The 18,043-nt window shown below is 47.9% G+C and overlaps 1 protein-coding gene across 1 annotated transcript in view; it reads left to right on the forward strand.

Moving 5' to 3' along the window:
* LOC132582817 (sodium/calcium exchanger 1-like) overlaps positions 1-18,043 on the forward strand; it is a 37,085-nt gene that overhangs the window by 2,321 nt on the left and 16,721 nt on the right. Inside the window, exon 2 of the mRNA XM_060254543.1 lies at positions 11,515-11,621. Coding sequence (XP_060110526.1) covers positions 11,515-11,621 — 107 coding nt within the window. The remainder of the gene's footprint in view (positions 1-11,514; positions 11,622-18,043) is intronic.

The raw sequence follows: 18,043 nt of genomic DNA on the forward strand, positions 1-18,043 counted from the left end.
AGAGTGAATAAAGAAAGCATAATCAGACATCAAAGATTTCAGGTTTTCATGGCTGGTAACATCATTAGGGTTTGTAGAATCTTTCGGGCTCAAGTGCCGTGTTCTACTGGAGAAAGTTTTCCTTCCAGACGTTTCGTTCTCAGCTGCGGAGAACATCCTCAGTGGCGTTGCAGCCGGAGCAGGCGCTCTGACCTTCTTGGCTGCTGTGCATTGAGTGGCCAAGAAGGTCAGAGCACCTGCTCCAGCAGCAGCCAAGAAGGTCAGAGCGCCTGCTCCGGCAGCAGCCAAGAAGGTCAGAGCGCCTGCTCCGGCTGCAACGCCACTGAGGATATTCTCCGCAGCTGAGAACGAAACGTCTGGAAGGAAAACTTTCTCTAGAACACGGCACTTGAGCCCGAAAGATTCTACAAACTCATAATCAGACATGTGCTGTTTTGAAAGTTATCTATATAAAATAAGCAGTGTGTTTGGAGAACAAAGAGAAAGGCAGAACTGATACCAACATGCAATTTGTCGGCATGCCGCCTATTATGGTGAAGAAAGAAAATGCTGTGAATGATTGCTCTTTAAAACTATTTACATTTGTTGTGATCATGAGAAGCTGAGAACTAATTTCCATCTTCTCTGACATGGCTACCGAAAGCTGTTCCTGCCACAGAGAGAAAGCGTTTAGAAAAGCTTGGCCCCTTAAATCAGGGGTGTCAAACATGCGACTCGGGGGCCCCCAGAGGGTTCCTATCAGGCCCCCAAGCAACTGTCTCTTGTCTGCTTCCTTCTCCTTCTCTCTTGCTTCATTCAGCATTGCTGTTTGCTTTGCAAGGCTTGCTCAATTGCACAGGAGCTATAGAACAAAACCTCTATTTTCTCCATTGGTTGAGGCTCCTCCCCCTCCTGGTCCCCTAGGGAGGGAGGGAAAGAGCCAGAACTTCCTTTGCCCAGTTCCCTGGATCTCCTGGGAGAAATACAAAGAAAGCACCTTTAAGACCAATGAGAGCTAATGTTTTAAGCATGTTTCATTTTAAGGTTTTTTTTAAATCTTTAATTGTATTTGTCTGTGTCCATTATAAAGTTTAAATCTCTGCTACCCAGTCTTGAATAGGTACACACATGGCCCTGCCCGACATGGCCTGGCAAGGTCTCATTTATGTCAGATCTAGTCCTCATAACAAATGAGTTCGACATGCCTGCCTTAAATAGTCCATGTGACTAGTTGAAGGTGCAGTAGAAAGGGCAAGATCCTGGAAACACTTAAAGGTGACCGTGCTTAATTGTGTTCCATATGAGCTGATGATTGTGGGGGATGGGACAGAATTATAAACACTGGTATTAAAGGGCTGGTTCATCCATCTGTCACGTTTATCCTGTCCTCCTACCAAGGCATTTAGGAAGATGTATGTGGGTCTCCTTGCCTCCGTTTTATCCTCAAAACAGCTTGTGAGGCAGGGGAGGCTGAGAGAGTGACTGGCCCAGTCACCCAATGAGAACATAAGAGAAGCCATGTTGGATCAGGCCAGTGGCCCATCCAGTCCAACACTTTCTGTCACAAAGTGACCAAAAAAAACCAGGTGCCATCAGGAGGTCCATCAGTTTGGGCCAGGACACTAGAAGCCCTCCCACTGTTGCCCCCCCCCCCCAAGCACAAGAATACAGAGCATCACTACTCAGACAGAACGTTCCAACGATAAGCTGTGGCTAAAAGCCACTGATGGACCTTTGCTCCATACATTTATCCAATCCCCTCTTGAAGCTGTCTATGCTTGTAACCACCACCAACTCGTGTGGCAGTGAATTCCATGTGTTAATCACCCTTTGGATGAAGAAGTACTTCCTTTTATCCGTTCTAACCCAACTGCTCAGCAATTTCATCGAGTGTCCACAAGTTCTTGTATTGTGAGAAAGGGAGAATAGTACTTCTTTCTCTACCTTCTCTATCCCATGTAAACTTCTATCACGTCACCCCTCAGTCGTCATTTCTCCAGGCTAAAGGTAATTTTTATTTATATATCCCGCCCTCCCCGCCGAAGCAGGCTCAGGGCGGCTGACAACATCATTCAATTATACAAAAACAACAAAACAACAAAGTTACATTTAACGTTAAAATTCTAATAAGTTTAAAATTGATTAATTAATTAGTAATAAAAGTGCTAGTGCTGTGCTAAAGAGCCCCAAGCTTTTTTGCCTTTCTTCATAGTTATACTGTTGAATGGGGATTTGAACCTGGGTCTTTGGAAAAGAGTTTTATGGATACCATGGACCACCAAAAAGACAAATAAGTGTATTCTAGATCAAATCAAGCCTGAACTCTCACTAGAAGTTAAAATGACTAAACTGAGGCTATTGTACTTTGATCACTTTATGAGAAGACAAGAGTCACAGGAAAAGATAATAATGCTGGGAAAAGTTGAAAGGCAGCAGCAAGAGGAAAAATCAACATGATATGGATTGATTCAATCAAGGAAGTGATGGCTCTCAGTTTGCAAGATCTGAGCAAGACTGTTAATGTTAGGATGTTTTGGAGGTAATAAATTAATTGGGTTAAAAACAAAAGAAGAGCCCTGCTAGACCAGACAAATGGTCCATCTAGTCCAGCATCCTGGCTCACATCTGAGTTCTCAGGACCTGGAGACTTGTCTAGATTTTCATCTCTGCTCACCTGAAATTGGCTCAGTTCTTCAGACTCCCTTCCTGAGAATAGAGGCTGTGGTGTTGCTATGTGCCCCACAGTTTCCACAGTGTCACAGAAGCAAAATAGTCATTGAGCTTATCTGCCATCTCCCCATCTTTCTATAGCAATCTTTTTATTCCTTTGTCATCCAAAGGCCCCACCACTTCTCTGGCTAGTTTTCTGCTTTGGATATATATTTTAAAAGTTTATTGTTTGTCTTGGTGCTTTTAGCAACCTGCTTCTTAAAATCTTTTCTGCATGCCTAATTAGCAACTTACATTTCTTTTGCCAGAGCCTTTGGTCTCTCCTGTTTAATTTATTGGGGCAGATCTTTCTTTTTTTAAAAGACACCTCTTTACTTTTTATAACTTCCTTGACTTGTGTTGTTAATCATGCAGGCCTTCTTCTAGACTTTGCAGTGCCTTTCCTCACCTGTGGAATACATTCTATTTGGGCTTCAATTAGTATGGGTTTAAATAGCTTCCAGGCATCCTCTAGGGATTCAACTCTCTTGGCTTTCCCCATCTGCTTCTTTTTTACAATTCCCTTCATTTTTGTCAAATTCCCTCTTTTGAAATTAAATGTTATTATTGTCATCTTTAGGGGTAACTTTCCATTGATCTGAATGCTGAACTTTATGGCATTATGGTCACTGCTCCCAGTTGGTGTAACAACCTCTACATCTCTCACAAGGTCTTGAGACTTACATATGCAAGTGACATGCTATAAACTGGATCAACTCATGTGCCTTTATGGCAAACACCTTGTTGTAGCCTGGGTGATTAAGATACACACATTCAGACATACTTGGCAACATTGCCAGTTGCAGCAGCCCACATTTGGCCACATTATTTACAATAGAAAAACCATTTCCTGACTAATTCCTTGTTCCCCTCCTCTCTTAGTCTAACAAAAGGTCTTCTTTCTTGAGCTCATGGAGGGTTTGTGTGCTTTATGCATGACAGTCTTTTCGCAGGGAAATCTGTTTTTATTGCAGCCAAAAGGAATTCTTTTTCTGAAAACACAACTTGGAAGTGGCAGTGGGGCTGCTGTTGTGATCAGCTGGGGCAACTAGCCTTTTGCTAGGCAGAGGAATTTCCCTGGAAATTAGTTTTCTCCACAACTCAGTTTGGATGGGATTCTGGGGGAGGCCTTCCTTCCACCATCAATGAGGCATGGCCAGGCAAATTTCAGGACCTCTGGGTAGATATGGAAGAGCCTGGAAAACATACTTAGAGAAACAAACACACAAAACAACAATAGTAGGTGCTTTTCCCCTTAAAAGCTTTCCTTGGCTGTCCACAGATTGCCATAACTTGAGTCCAACCCTGTTGAAATAGGGTTGCAGACATTAGCTGAATTACCATACTTGCTTTGGACTGGAGACTTCCTCCTCCTCACATGGAGTTTCAGTTTGACAAGGTCTCTGCCCTTCCAATGTTAAAGGGCAGATTTCATACACCATACATTATGCAGAACACAAATCCACAATATAAACCTATGCACTGCTTCTAATGATTCCGGCTAGTGCACATCCATATAGAAAGCTTGCACCTAGAGGTTCATGGGAGGCTTTTTACTTTGTTGCAACAGATATGAATTTTAAAAAAGAAAACATGAAATTGTGCACAAGATTGGAGCTCCAAGAAGAGATTACCAGAGTTGGGGTTACCCCTGGATTATGAAAAGGGTCACAAAAAGGGAAGAAAAACTTTTGCTATAGCTTTGCAATATATGAAATTGTCAAAAATAAGAAAAACTTCAAAAACAAACAAAACAAAACTGAGACCTCAATAGAACAATGCCAACTTTAACATACATGTATGTGAGGGATCAGACCCAAAATGATTAGAGAACTGGATCAGAGAATTTAAACCACTGGAAATCAGTGGGGTGATCAAGTCCCACTGAATCCCATTTTTCTCTGTGCCAGCTCATCCAAAACTTGTTCTGTGGGTCTCACATAGGTGTGAGAGTGGGTTTCAACAAACTTTAACAACAAAATCCTAAAAGCAAATAATAGTTAATCCTTAAACAAACAATTCTTAGCAGACATACCAGCAATTCTTACTACTATATAATGATGAACATGCACTATATATATGAACTTAGGAGAAAACCCAGTAAGGAGCTTGCATAGCCAAGGAGATGTGTGGGGCAGTGCAAAGATATAATTCAAAACTGATGCATAAAGCAGGGTGCTAAAACATGCACCTTGACGAAGAAGGTTGAAATAAAGCAGAGGTAGAAACTTAAAACTAGCAAATAGAAATGTGTTATCCAGTAGCAAGCCTGGCCAGGACTGGAGACTGGATTGAAACACAAAATCAAGCAGAATTGGAGTCCTACCGTGGTAAGAACATGAAACATAGAAAGGATTTTCTAAACAAAACACTCAGAAATGGTCAAGCTCTAACAAGATACTATAGATGGAGGCATAAAATAAGATAGATAAGCATGTAGATGCCTCCCTCCACAGGTAAGAGGTTCACCAAATAGCTAAATAGGAAGATTGACATGCACAGTTCATAGATGGAACATAACTAATGACATTAAGAGAGCAAATGAAGATATACATTTGAGGGATGCAGAACATTATTAAAGTCCACATTTCTAATGAAAACCAAGAGTTTTCAGGAATTCTGCCTAGTGAATTACCAACAAATCTAGAAAAGGTATTTGTATGGGACACATGACACTGAGAATAACTGGGTCACTGGTAAAACAAAGTATTAGTTTCTCAAGACTTAAGAGAGAAGAAGCACAGTGAGAGGGTAGTTTTACCCAAGGAAGGGTACAGGGTTCTTCTATAACACATGCTATAACTTCAAATGAAAAGAGGTCTTGTAGGAACCAAAATTTGTGAGGTAGAATTTTAAAACACTGTTCTTTTCAAAAAATAAAAATTCAGTACCAACAACAAAAGGTATTTTCAGATTTAAATGAATGAAAAATTGGGAAGCAGTTCAAAGTAAGATAGAAAACTGTCAGATGTAACACTTGAAGACCACATGCTCCTGGTATGAGATGTACTAAACAAAAATTACAAGAGAAAAAAAATTTCCAAAAGGTTTGATACTGTATTGCTTTAGCAAAAAAAGATGTTCCATGTAAACCCAAAATTGCAAATATAAACTTTTAACCCATTGTCTCAGATTAAAAAAACTTAACAAAAGATCTATTAGGTGCACCATTTCTTTAAAACAAAGGAGATCACAAGCTGAATATCACACCCCCACTTTTAAGTAACCATAAGTGCCCTAAGTTGGAAGAGACTTGATGGCACTTAACACAGAGAGACCTTTTCCACGTGTTGGAGTTACTTCTAATTTTCTTGGGAGTTGATCCACAAGCATCAGGATTGGTTTGGGCAGGGTTCTTCTGCATGTCTGCCTTCCTGTGTATTTTTACAGTTGTGGAATCAGTTTATTTTCTTCTGCATGTGGCTTAAATAATGAGGATTTTCAAGGGAGGGTGCTTTTGTCATTAGTAGCGTTATTGGTGGCTTAATAGCACCTCCCTTATTTGTTTTTTAAAATGGCTGTAAGATTGCTACATAACATTGTTGTATTGCAATGACAGTTTAAGTAGGTTTTTAAAAGTAAGTCTCTAGTATTTTCCAGAGAGGTTTCTTTTTTCTTATATCTCGGTGAGGGGAAAAGCTGGAGACTTACCATACCGTTAAAAAATGAAAGCTGGGAATTCTGAGAACATGCTTAAACTATCATTAACACACTAAGTGTTATATTGCTCTCTTATGGCCATTTTTAAAAACTTAAATCACTCATCTGTGGGGGAGAGGGAGTGGTTTAACAGTGATGACAGTCCTATCACTGAAAACTGGGTTGGCGGTTGATAGAACAAAGAAAACCAAAAGAAACGTTATGTACTTGGAAAAAGCCAACTCAAAACTGGCTTCCAGAAAAACATCATGGTGCAAAAGAGCTGGTAGGGGGGTACAGGTGGAAAACACACAATGTAAAAAGTAAAGGCACAAAAATGCATGCAGAAATCAGGGAATAAAAAGAAGCAGTATGGGGACAGAGCCAACAGAAAAATGTGGGAAAGCCCACACAACTCCTAGCCTAACCATTTAACTCATTGGTTTGCAATGATATCTTCTGTTATCGCAGGCTGGAGCAAATGGAAGAAATCTAGGATGGGAGAACCAGGTTTTTAAATCAAAGGGCTAAGTTAGATGTGAAGGCATCCTCATGGCCGCTATGAGGACACAGCTACCATTTAAAACTCATTTTTAAAAATGTCATGAGGGACCAATCCTAATTGGGCCCACAGCATGGCACTCCTGTCTCCCCGTGCCTCCTTTTCAAAATGCTGAAACAGCTGGGGGAGTTGTGGCCATTTTGGCATTTGATAAGGCCCCTGAGGAGGGGGTGACAAGATTACCTCAGCCAACTGCCCTATGGGCCCAATCTGGATCATGTCCCTGCAGCATTTCAAAATGACTTTAAAATTGTGAAGGCGTCCTCACAACAGCCATGAAAATACTGTCACATCTAGTTTAGCCCAAGGGGAACAAAGAACCAGTCCCTCTTTCTGCACTGATTCCTTGCATCATTAAAAAGAATCTATTACATCCCCTCCCCTGCCCATCTCCTCCTCCATAGTGCTTAGGGCAACATACATAGTGCCCCCTCCCGCCATTTTATGACAACCTTGTGAAGTCAATCTGGTTTATGAGAGAGTGACTGTTGCAAGAGTGCCTTTGAATATTTATGGCTCAGAAGGGATTTGAACCTAAGTTTCCCCAGTCTGACACTCACCGCTAAACCACATAGATCCTCAGTGATGGTATGCCAGAAGCTATTTCTGCAAAAAGACAAAATGAAAAAACCTCCTGTCTTCCAAATCCTCCTAGCAGCTCTGGAGAGGCCGGGGGCAGTCTTGGTGATTCTAAGGCAGAAGTTCAGGATGGGGTCCCAGAATCACTGATACCCCCGCGCCCAACCCAAGGCCTGACCCCTCTGCCAAGGCCAAGCAAGGGGAAGCTGTGGAAGACTGGTTGGGAGCCACTGCCAGAAAACTGCTGCCCGAGCCTTTGACAAAGCAGCAGGCCTGTAGCGCCCCATGGGGCCCAGAGGACTCAGCCGCCTTGTAGATTTTATGGGCCCCCTCCCCCTCGGAACCCCTCACCCCGATCACCTCAGCTAGGGCTGCCAAGTTTCCGGGCCGGGTGGGGTTCTCCCACCCTGGAGGTTCCCAACCTGCCAGCCCACATTGGGCCAGCAGGGGGAGCCTCCCCCGACGCCGCAATGATGTCACCCGGAAATGACATAATTGTGCCAGTGAAGTCACTCGCTGGCTGCTCTAAGCGTTTCCAGGAAAACTCTATGGTTTTCCCAGATGCTCTAACGATTTTGGAGGGAAAACTCTATGGTACAATAGCTGCCAGAGGCAGCAGGGGCTTGGGAACCCTAGCCTCAGCACATGAAGCAGGTAGTGGCACCAGCAAGCTCTCCCCTGAAGAACTCTGAGCAGAGTTGAAGGGGGCCAGATTCCAAAAGCTGGGTGGGTAAGTAGGCAGCCAGCCCTACCCCCTGCTCTCAGCAGTCCTTAGTCCGGCCATAAAGAGTTGGGGGCTTCATGTGCTGCCTTGTTTTCCACCACCATGAGCCTGAATAGTAAGTTCTGGGAGGAGAGGCCCCTAGATTGCACAGGCTGCAAGGGCACCTAGAGTCCTTTCAGGATGTGGAGGGGGGGAGGAGGGCGGCCAGGACATGTCTCCCCCAGCCAGCGTGTACAAGCGGTGCAAGTTCCCTGCTGCTCCCGGTTGGGGAAGGGCACAGGAAAGCAGGGAAATGGGGAGGGTGCAGAAGAAGAATCGGAGCTTACATGCAATTTAAATCACACTGGAGGGGGAAGGGAGAGGGGTGGCCCCCAGCCTCTCGAGCTTCTTGCTCTCACCCCCATGACCCCCCTCCTACAGCCCCCTCCCTCTTTGACTCTTAGCTACAGGGCTGTGGAGCAGACAGGAGAAGCTGCCGTGGTCCCTGACTGGATGGGTGTGAGTGGCTTAGTGGGCTGCCAATCTTCAGGTGGGGTCTGGTGATCTCCCAGAATTAGAACGGGTGCCAGACTACAGCAATCACGTCCTGTGGAGAAAATGGCTGCTTTAGAGGGCATTATAGGCAGCTGAGGAGGATCTGCCTTTCTCTAAGCCCCATCCTTCCAAGGCTCCAACCCCAAATCTCCAGGCATTTCCTAACCCAGAGTTAGCATCATAAGAACATAAGAGAAGCCATGTTAGATCAGGCCAATGGCCCATCTAGTCCAACACTCTGTGTCACACAGTGGCCAAAAAAAATTTATACACACACACACACACACACTGTGGCTAATAGCCACTGATGAAGAAGAAGAAGAAGATATTGGATTTATATCCCGCCCTCCACTCCGAAGAGTCTCAGAGCGGCTCACAATCTCCTTTACCTTCCTCCCCCACAACAGACACCCTGTGAGGTGGGTGGGGCTGGAGAGGGCTCTCACAGCAGCTGCCCTTTCAAGGACAACCTCTGCCAGAGCTATGGCTGACCTAAGGCCATTCCAGCAGGTGCGAGTGGAGGAGTGGGGAATCAAACCCGGTTCTCCCAGATAAGAGTCTGCACACACTCTGCTCCTCTGTTGCTACGTATAAGCGGGTAGCCTGAGCTGCAGTTAAGATGGCAGTGAGAGGGGGCAGCAGCGGCCTGCTCTTTTTATTCGTTTCCCCACGTTGCTGTGGGAGGAGTGTGGGTGCCCCCCCCCATCAAAGGGTCCAGAGCAGCTGCCCCTGTTGCCTCTTCCAGCTAGTTGCCAGCCTCCAGGTGGGGCCTGGAGATCTCCCACTTTTACAATCCATCTCCAGTTGGCAGCGATCAGCTCTCCTGGAGAAAATGGCTGCTTTGAAAGGTGGATTCTATGGCAACGTACCATGCTGAGGCCCCTTCCTTCTCCAAACCCCACCCTCTCCTGGATCCACTCCCAAAGTCCCCAGATATTTTCCAATACAGACCTGGCAACCCTACTTCCAGCCGTTTGGTAAGCCTTCAAACAATAATCTGCATGTATAGAACTTGTCCACACATACACAGAGAGAATAAAAATACGCAGATAAAGACACAGAAGTGAATGTTATGCAAGAACAGCCATAAATAGAGGGGGGAAAGGTAGAACGGAAAAATAATGATAGATGTTCCCTTGGAATTATATGGCTCCAGAGCATTGTCAACCATCTCTTTTTTTCAATAATTGTGTCAGTTTGTGTTCTAATACAATTCTTTCTATCATAAATTAATTTTGACATCCTGGCTGGAGGCCTTAATTTCGCTAAACATTTTTTCACCCCTCCTTTCCCTCCAATTAAGGGGCCCCTGAGGCAGCTCGGCGTTGATAAACAAAAGCAGCAGAATAGCAAAAGAACAACATTAAAATTAAAATGTCATGAATAATAAAAAGGGCTATCAAAATTGAAATGGCGAAGGAGAGCACAAAGAGATCAGAAACTCAGAAATGGCAATATGCGGTGCTTGCACAGGGGACTACCTTTACCTTTTTATTTATATTTATACACACACACACACACGGCTTTTTGTGTAGAAAAGGTCCAGCAGGAACTCATTTGCATATTAGGCCACACACCCCGACACCAAGGCAGACAGAACTGTGTTCCTGTGCATTCCTGCTAAAAAAAGAGCCATATATATATGTGCCATATATATATATGTGTGTGAGTGTGTGTCTTTTAAAACAGGCACTCTGCCCATGCTCAAAAGCACCCTTGCATGCAATCTTACAAATTACACGGCCATGCCAGTTCAAGACTGTCTGTTGGACTTCCACCACACAGTCAGAAATCTTTGCCCCATAAATGTCTATGTAAGCTGACTCCCTGTCACCAATCTTGCCCCCCCTTTCCCTCCCCCCCCCATGTCATCAGGCACATGGCATTAATTTCTGGAAATGTTAATCTTTCACCCGCCAAGCACCACTGCAGCAACCTCTAGCTCTGAATTTGACAGGCTCTGACCTAATTGTACGAGAAGGGAAAAGTGGCCCAGTTTGGCCGACGGCAGCTGCGGGAGAGCACTAAAGCGTGTGGGTGAGCGAGCGGCTGGCAAGCCACAAGCTGACGTGAGGCGGAGAGGTGTGAGCATGAAGAGATGTGAACAGGCGTTTGCGATTAGACAGTGGCACGGAGGAGCAACCGTGCATGGGGGGGCACTAGTGCGAGCGAGCCACTGAGGGGTGGCAGACATGACTAAGCGTGAGGAAAGTTTTGTGGGATGGGTGCACGAGCAAGCTGCTGAGATTGTCACCTCTCCCGAAGATGGAACCCGAGTTTGGCCCCCCTGTTATAGGACTAATATGAAGAGAAGAGATAACCAAGTACACCACTTTAAGCTCCTTAGAGGAAAGAAGGTGGGATGAAAATGAAATAGACAGAAGGCAGATCAAACTTTCCCTGTTTCTGGACCTGGAAAAGTTTTCCGAGATATATCTTAGCATATGCATACTTCCTTACCACTTGTAAATAAGGGAGGATGATAATTCACAGGTGATTGAAAAATTGCGCATTATCAGTTTTAGTACTTTTTTTAAAAAAGTCCCAATCTTGTGTCTGGAACAACAGCTTGGCTCGCTGATATGTAGCGGGTGAAGGGAAAAGCTTCACTTGCTGCATTTCTGCACATCAAGCTGCTATAAAAAAGCACCGAAGCAAAGCTAGGAAACAAAAATTGGCAACCACTTAGGGAAGACAGCTTCTCACATTGTTTATGCTCTGGACTGAATGACTGACGGCCCAATTATTGCCCTCCCCTACGGGAGCGGATGTTCTCTTTCCTTCCTAGGAGATACATTGAAATCAAAATTATTGACGACGAGGAATATGAAAAGAACAAGAATTTCCATTTGGAATTGGGACCTCCAGAACTGCTGGACTCTTGCCCACGGCACGGTGAGTGCAAAGGAGTGGGGCAGGGGGGAGAGGCAAGGGTACATGTTAGGAAGAAGGAAAGAGAGTGAGGAAGTTCAGGGGTCAAAATATAGGCTGGGTCCAAGGATGTGTCAAGCACAATTGAACTCCAAAGGGAGTTCCGGCCATCACATTTCAAGGGACCGCACACCTTTTAAATGCCTTCCTTCTATTGGAAATAAAAATAGGGGCACCTTCTTTTGGGGCTCATATAAGCGAACCCCCTGGTCCTATCCTTTTGAACCTTGGAGGTGCTTAGAGGAGAGGTATCAGATGCTATGCTGCAAATCTGGTGCATCTACCCCCCCCCCGAGCCCCAGATACCCACGGATCAATTCTCCATTATACCCTATGGGGATCAGTCTCCATAGGGAATAATGGAGTGCCCGGCAGACATTTCCCTCCCTCCCCCTGCTTTCTGATGACCCTGAAGCGGGGGGGGGGGGAAGGCCTCCAAACTGGGGGGTCCCCTGCCCCCACATGAGGATTGGCAACTCCATATGCATCAGAGCTTTTTTGTAGCAGGAACTCCTTTGCATATTAGGCCACACCCTCTGATGTAGCCAGTCCTCCTGGAGCTGACAGTAGGCCCTGTATTAAGACCCCTGTAAGCTCCTGGAGGATTGGCTACATCAGGGGTGTGTGGCCTAATATGCAATGGAGTTCCTGCTACAAAAAAAGGTCCTGATATGCATTATAGGGATGCCAGTGTCCAGGTGGGACCTGGAGATCCCCAGGAATTACAGTTTATCTCCAGACCACAGAGATTAGTTCCCCTGGAGCAAATGGATGTTTCGGAGGATGGACTGTATGGCACTGCACCCCACAGAAGTCTCTGTTCTCCCCAAGTTCCATCCCCAAATCTCTGAGTTTCCCAACCTGGACCTGGCAACCCTACCCCCCTATCCCCCACTGGTGGCACGGGAGACTTGGCAACCCTATATGCATATGATTTTTGAGTAATTGTTCAGGATCGAGGGGACTATCATTCAAAAGTATGTGTAGCCATCTGGTGGGGAACCAGCTTTTTTCCTGCAGAGTTCTCCAATGGGTGCAGAAGGTATAAAACGAATCCTCGCATTTCTTTCCACCCCTGCTTTTGTGTCTCTTTAGATATTAAGCCAGCAAAGCTTTTCCTAGCAGTAAGATGGAACAATTGAGGAAAAGCTTTGCTGGCTTAATATCTGTGTGCCAGCAGCCATTCAAAAGCACAGGAACTGGGCAGGGCTGGTAGAAAAGGCAGCTTTGGACTTATAGGGGAGGAGGCCTATAATATAGTGGGTTCAAAGCATTGCAGAGACGAGATAATGAGGACAGCTGTTTATTAAGGGAAGCATGGTGAAGAGCCTGTGGGCCAAACCTATATACAACTCTAATCTCCCGCGCTATCTTACCATTGGTTCATTCAAACAGGCAGGGGTCTGTGATTGGTGCAGGGCGGCAGGTATTTGGATCCCACTAGCCATTGTTATACAGTCCCCAAGCTCTGCTTTCCTGGCTCCAAGGAGCCAGCAGGAAGTACATACTTTAAGGCACATACATAACATTCCTCCCCCCTAAGTTCACAAACCCTATTGTACGTAGTCCTGTAGGTACACTGGCTTGCACCGCTCGCATGTTGACCTTCTGAGTTCTGGGGCCACAGGCGGGGAGGTTGCGGCCTCGGGTGCAGCGGGCTGGAAGCCCGGTAGCGTTGTAGCCTTGGCCAGTGGTTAAGGGTCTTCCTGATGCTCGGGTCTGGCCGGATGTTCCAATTCCCCTTGCGGCGCAGGTGTTTGTTGAGCCGCGGCCATCGGGGCAATCGCTTCTTCCGTCTCCACCTCCGGACTGTTGGCCGGTGAGGCATCGGGGCTTGCTACCCTGCCCTCCGGTGCCTCGCGGGGCCGTAACTGCTCTATGTGTCGCCTCATGGTGAATCCGTCTTCTGAGGTGACCTCATACATTACGGCCCCCAGTACCCTGGAGACCCGGGCCGGTATCCATGCTGCTCCCCCTTCCAAGTTTTTAGCGAACACCAGGTACCCTGTGTCGAACCCTTTGGGCGACCGGACCGTCTCCAGTACTTCCTGTAGGTTTGGGGCCTGGTCCAGGTGCATGCGGTCTAGTAATGTGTTAAGCCATGAGCAGTTCCGCTGGGCTTCGGCCAGTTACCGTACTAGGGGTGTAGTGTTGGGCGAGCAGTTATTCGGCTAGGCGGGCTTCCTAGTCGCCCTGGATGATGCGGCGGAGCGATCCTTTGATAGCCTGCACCATCCGCTCCGCTTGGCCGTTTGTGGTGGGATGGAAGGGGAGCGACCTTATATGCTTTATTATATTTCGACCACAAAAGTCTTGGAACTCGGCCAAAGTGAATGCCGTATCGCTGTCTGAAACAAGGGTGTCTGGCAACCTGTGTGTGGCAAAAACTGTTTGGAGTGCCCCTAGTGCTGCCCTGGTGAAAGTGGATGCTATTGGGATTACCTGTAGCCACTTGGAGTGGGGATCTATGATCAAGAAGAATACCTGTCCCTGGAAGGGCCCCACAAAATCTAAATGCAGGCAGGCCCAGGGGTTTTGTGTGTGTTCCCACGGTTGACCTGGGGCTCTAGGCGGAGCTGGCCGAGTCTCCTGTCATGGCTGGCAATGAGCTACCCAGGACTCAATGGCATCATCGATCCCTGGCCACCAGACATAACTGCGGGCTAGCACCTTCACGCGCACAATATCAGTGTGTGTCTCGTGTAGTGCACTGAGGACCCGCTGCCTTAAAACCGAGGGTTCCACCACCCTTTTTTCCCACAACAGACACCCTTGTGCACAGACGATTCATCCCAGCGGGATACAAATGCAAAGAATTCTGACCCCACCCGGCCCACCAGCTATCCCCTCCACACCCAGTCCAGGACCCACGAGAGGATCTTGTCTTTCTTGGAGCATCGGGCAATGTCAATAGCATGTACCGGGCAGTCTGGAAGGGACTTCAACGACATGATCTGGTAAGCCAGGGCAGGATCTGGGTCCATGGAAAGCAGCAACAGTTGGCTCAACGCATCCACATGGTCCATCGCCTTCCCCGGTCGGTAGCACAGGCCGTGCTGGTACCCTGCAAGGAAGATGGACCACCGCAAGACCTGCGGTGAAAGCATTTGCAGCGTCTGGCTGTCCTAGCAAGGGCTTGTGATTTGTGTGTACTGTGAAGGGCCGGCCGTACAAATAGTCATGAAATGTCTTTGCCCCTGCAACTATAGCCAAACCTCCTTGTCAATCTGCGCGTAATTGCACTCCGGCTTTTGCAAGGTTCGGGAATAGTATGCCACCGGGACCTCGCAGCCGTCCAGCAGCACGTGAGCTAAGACCACCTCCACCCCGTATGGTGACGCATCACAGGCCAAGACGACTGGCAGCTGCTCATCAAAGTGCAGCAGCAAGCTGTTGGAAGTCAAAATGTCCTTTACTGTCTGAAATGCCGAGGCTTGCTGGCGACCCCAAACCCATGGAGCCCTTTTGTCCAATAGGCGGTGCAGAAGTTCCGCTACCGCCACCTTGTGGGGAAGGAAGGCGTGGTAGAAATTTAGAAGTCCCAAAAATGATTGTAATTCCGCCTTGTTCCTGGGGGCCGGTGCATCACAAATCGCCCTGATTTTGTCCCTTCCCAGGTGAATCCCTTGCTCATCCACCCTGTACCCCAGGAAGTCGATGCTAGTAACCCCCAATTCACATTTCTCTCTCTTGACCTTCAACCCTGCCCCGTCGAACCACTGTAATACTGCTTGGAGGCGAGATGCGAATTCCTCCTCCTTGGCTGCGGCGATCAACACATCATCGAAGAACAGCTGGACCCTGGGAATGCCTTTAAGGAGAGAGTCCATTAAGTTCTGGAAGATCCCTGGGGCCACGCTGATACTGAACTACAGCTGTTTGGCCCTGAAAGCCCCCCTGTGTGTGACGATAGTCTGTGCGTCTGCGGTGGCGGCGTCTACTGGAAGCTGCTAAGCTTGAGCCAAATCTAGCTTCCCACAAATCTAAGCTCCTGCCAGCTAGGCCAACACATGGCCCACCACTGGCACTGGATAAGCGTGGTCTTACAGTGCCTTGTTTATTGTACATTTGTAATCTGCACAAATGCACATGCTGCCGTTGGGCTTTACTGGAGTGACTATGGGGTTTCTCATTTGGCGTTCGCCACTGGCTCCAGTACCCCTTGAGCCATGAGGCGGTCCAACTCCTCCTCTATCTTGGGCTTTAACGCCAGGGGCACCCGCTGGGCCTTCAATCTAACAGGCTACACATTGGGGTCTAGTTGTAGGGTCACTGGTTCTCCTGTGTAGGTACCCAGGCTACCGTCAAAAAAGGCGGAGAATCCTTTGCACAACCTCTGGAAATTAGTCTGGGGGGGTGCGTGATGGATGCCGGTTACCCTGATTCCCAGGGCCTTGAACCACGACCACCCCAGTAGACTGCACAGGTCCCCCTCGACTACTATTAGGGGCAGCCAGCCGGAAAACTGGCCATACTTGACATGGACATTTCCTACTCCCAGTACTGCGACCTTCCTCTTCTGAAAGTCCCAGACTATGAAGAAGAATTTAGATGGGCTAAACTGGGCTTCCCTCCCCGGGCACAGTTCCCTGAATGTCTGGGCCGATATTACCGTCTGGCCCGCCCCTGAATCAACTTCCATTTGGCAGGGCCTGCCCGCTATGAGCACAGTCACCTTGTAGAAGAAGAAGAAGATGATGATATTGGATTTATATCCCGCCCTCCACTCTGAAGAGTCTCAGAGCGGCTCACAATCTCCTTTACCTTCCTCCCCCACAAAAGACACCCTGTGAGGTGGGTGGGGCTGAGAGGGCTCTCACAGCAGCTGCCCTTTCAAGGACAACCTCTGCCAGAGCTATGGCTGGCCCAAGGCCATGCTAGCAGGTGCAAGTGGAGGAGTGGGGAATCAAACTCAGTTCTCCCAGATAAGAGTCCGCACACTTAACCACTACACCAAACTGGCTCTCTTCCTGGGGAGGGCATGGGAAGCTGGCATACCTGGTCCCTTGCCTCAGTGAGCACCTGGATGTCCTCCACGAATGCGACCTTGTGGCGGCCGCCATCTTTCTGTCACTGTTTTCCGCCAGGCCGCAGCGACTTCAACCAACACACCCGTGTGAGGTGCCTCGTTCTTCCATACATGTGGCAGACGGCTTTCCGGAACTTGCAGGAATGGCGCTCCTTGGCTTCCCCACAGTTGGCGCATCCTCCCGTCGAGGTAGGGTCAGTGGCATGTGGCGGCTGGCGCTTCGGGGTGTGGCGTGTCTGAGGTGCGTCTTCCATGATGAGTCTTCCAAGTTGGACCCGCTGGCGACCTGGTTCATTGCAGTGGTATGCTGCTCCTTATACGACTTCTCGTAGGCGGCCTCCTCGTCCAAAGCATCTGCCAGCGTAAACTTCTTGTGTCTCATCAGTTTGGCCTGTAGCTTCTCGTAGCGGAGGCCTGCCATGAAACGGCACAGCAGCACTTCATCGAGGCTCATGAAATCACAATCTTGGGCCGGGCGGCGCACCTCAGCTACAAAGGTCGAAGCGGTCTCACCAGCTTTCTGTACCCTCTTGCGGTATTCTAGTCGCAGGGCTGTGAGCGTCGGCCTGGGTGAGAAATGCTTGATGAGCCTCTCCGTGATGACCTTGTATGAGGCAGCGTCATCGGTCAGCCGCACTGGCGACATCAGGTTCTCTTCCAGTGCCAGCGTGTCTTCTCTGCAGAGGCTGAGCAAAAGCTGTTTTTGCTTCCGCTCGTTTTCGACATCGTGGTAGAGGAGGTAGAAGTTGAGTCACTTCACCCATTGGTCCCACCTTTTGGGTTGATTGGGGTTGAACTCTGGCAGTTGCCCATGGGGGTCAGGCGCCGCGGCCTGGTCGGGGTTGGTCCTCGGAGAAGCTGTTTCCCCGGCGCTGGCAGAGCTGGAAGCGTGGCTCTGACTCATCTCCTGTCCTGGCGCGGTGACCCTTGTTAGTAATGGCGGTGCGATGCACAGAGCTGGAGCTTGCTGCGAGGCGCGGTGTGTTGCCGGCAGCAGGAGGTCCCAGGTTCAATCCCTGGCATCTCCAAAAAAAGGATTCAGGTAAATAGGTGTGAAAAACCTCAGCCTGAGACCCTGGAGAGCCGCTGCCAGTCTGAGAAGACAATACTGACTTGGATGGACCCAGAGTCTGATTCAGTAGAAGGCAGCTTCATATGTTCATATGCTGCGTCGCCTACCAGGATCCTACCTTCATCGCCACTATAATATAGTGAGTTCAAAGCATTGCAGAGACGAGATCATAGTGAGGACAGCTCTTTAAGGGAAGCATGATGAAGGCTGCTCCCAACAAAAGACTAAGGGCCTGTGGGCCAAACCTATATACAACCCTAATCTCCTGGACTAGCTTGCCATTGG

This window comes from Heteronotia binoei, chromosome 1 (genome assembly GCF_032191835.1).
Source record: "Heteronotia binoei isolate CCM8104 ecotype False Entrance Well chromosome 1, APGP_CSIRO_Hbin_v1, whole genome shotgun sequence".
NCBI classification, from domain to species: domain Eukaryota; kingdom Metazoa; phylum Chordata; class Lepidosauria; order Squamata; family Gekkonidae; genus Heteronotia; species Heteronotia binoei.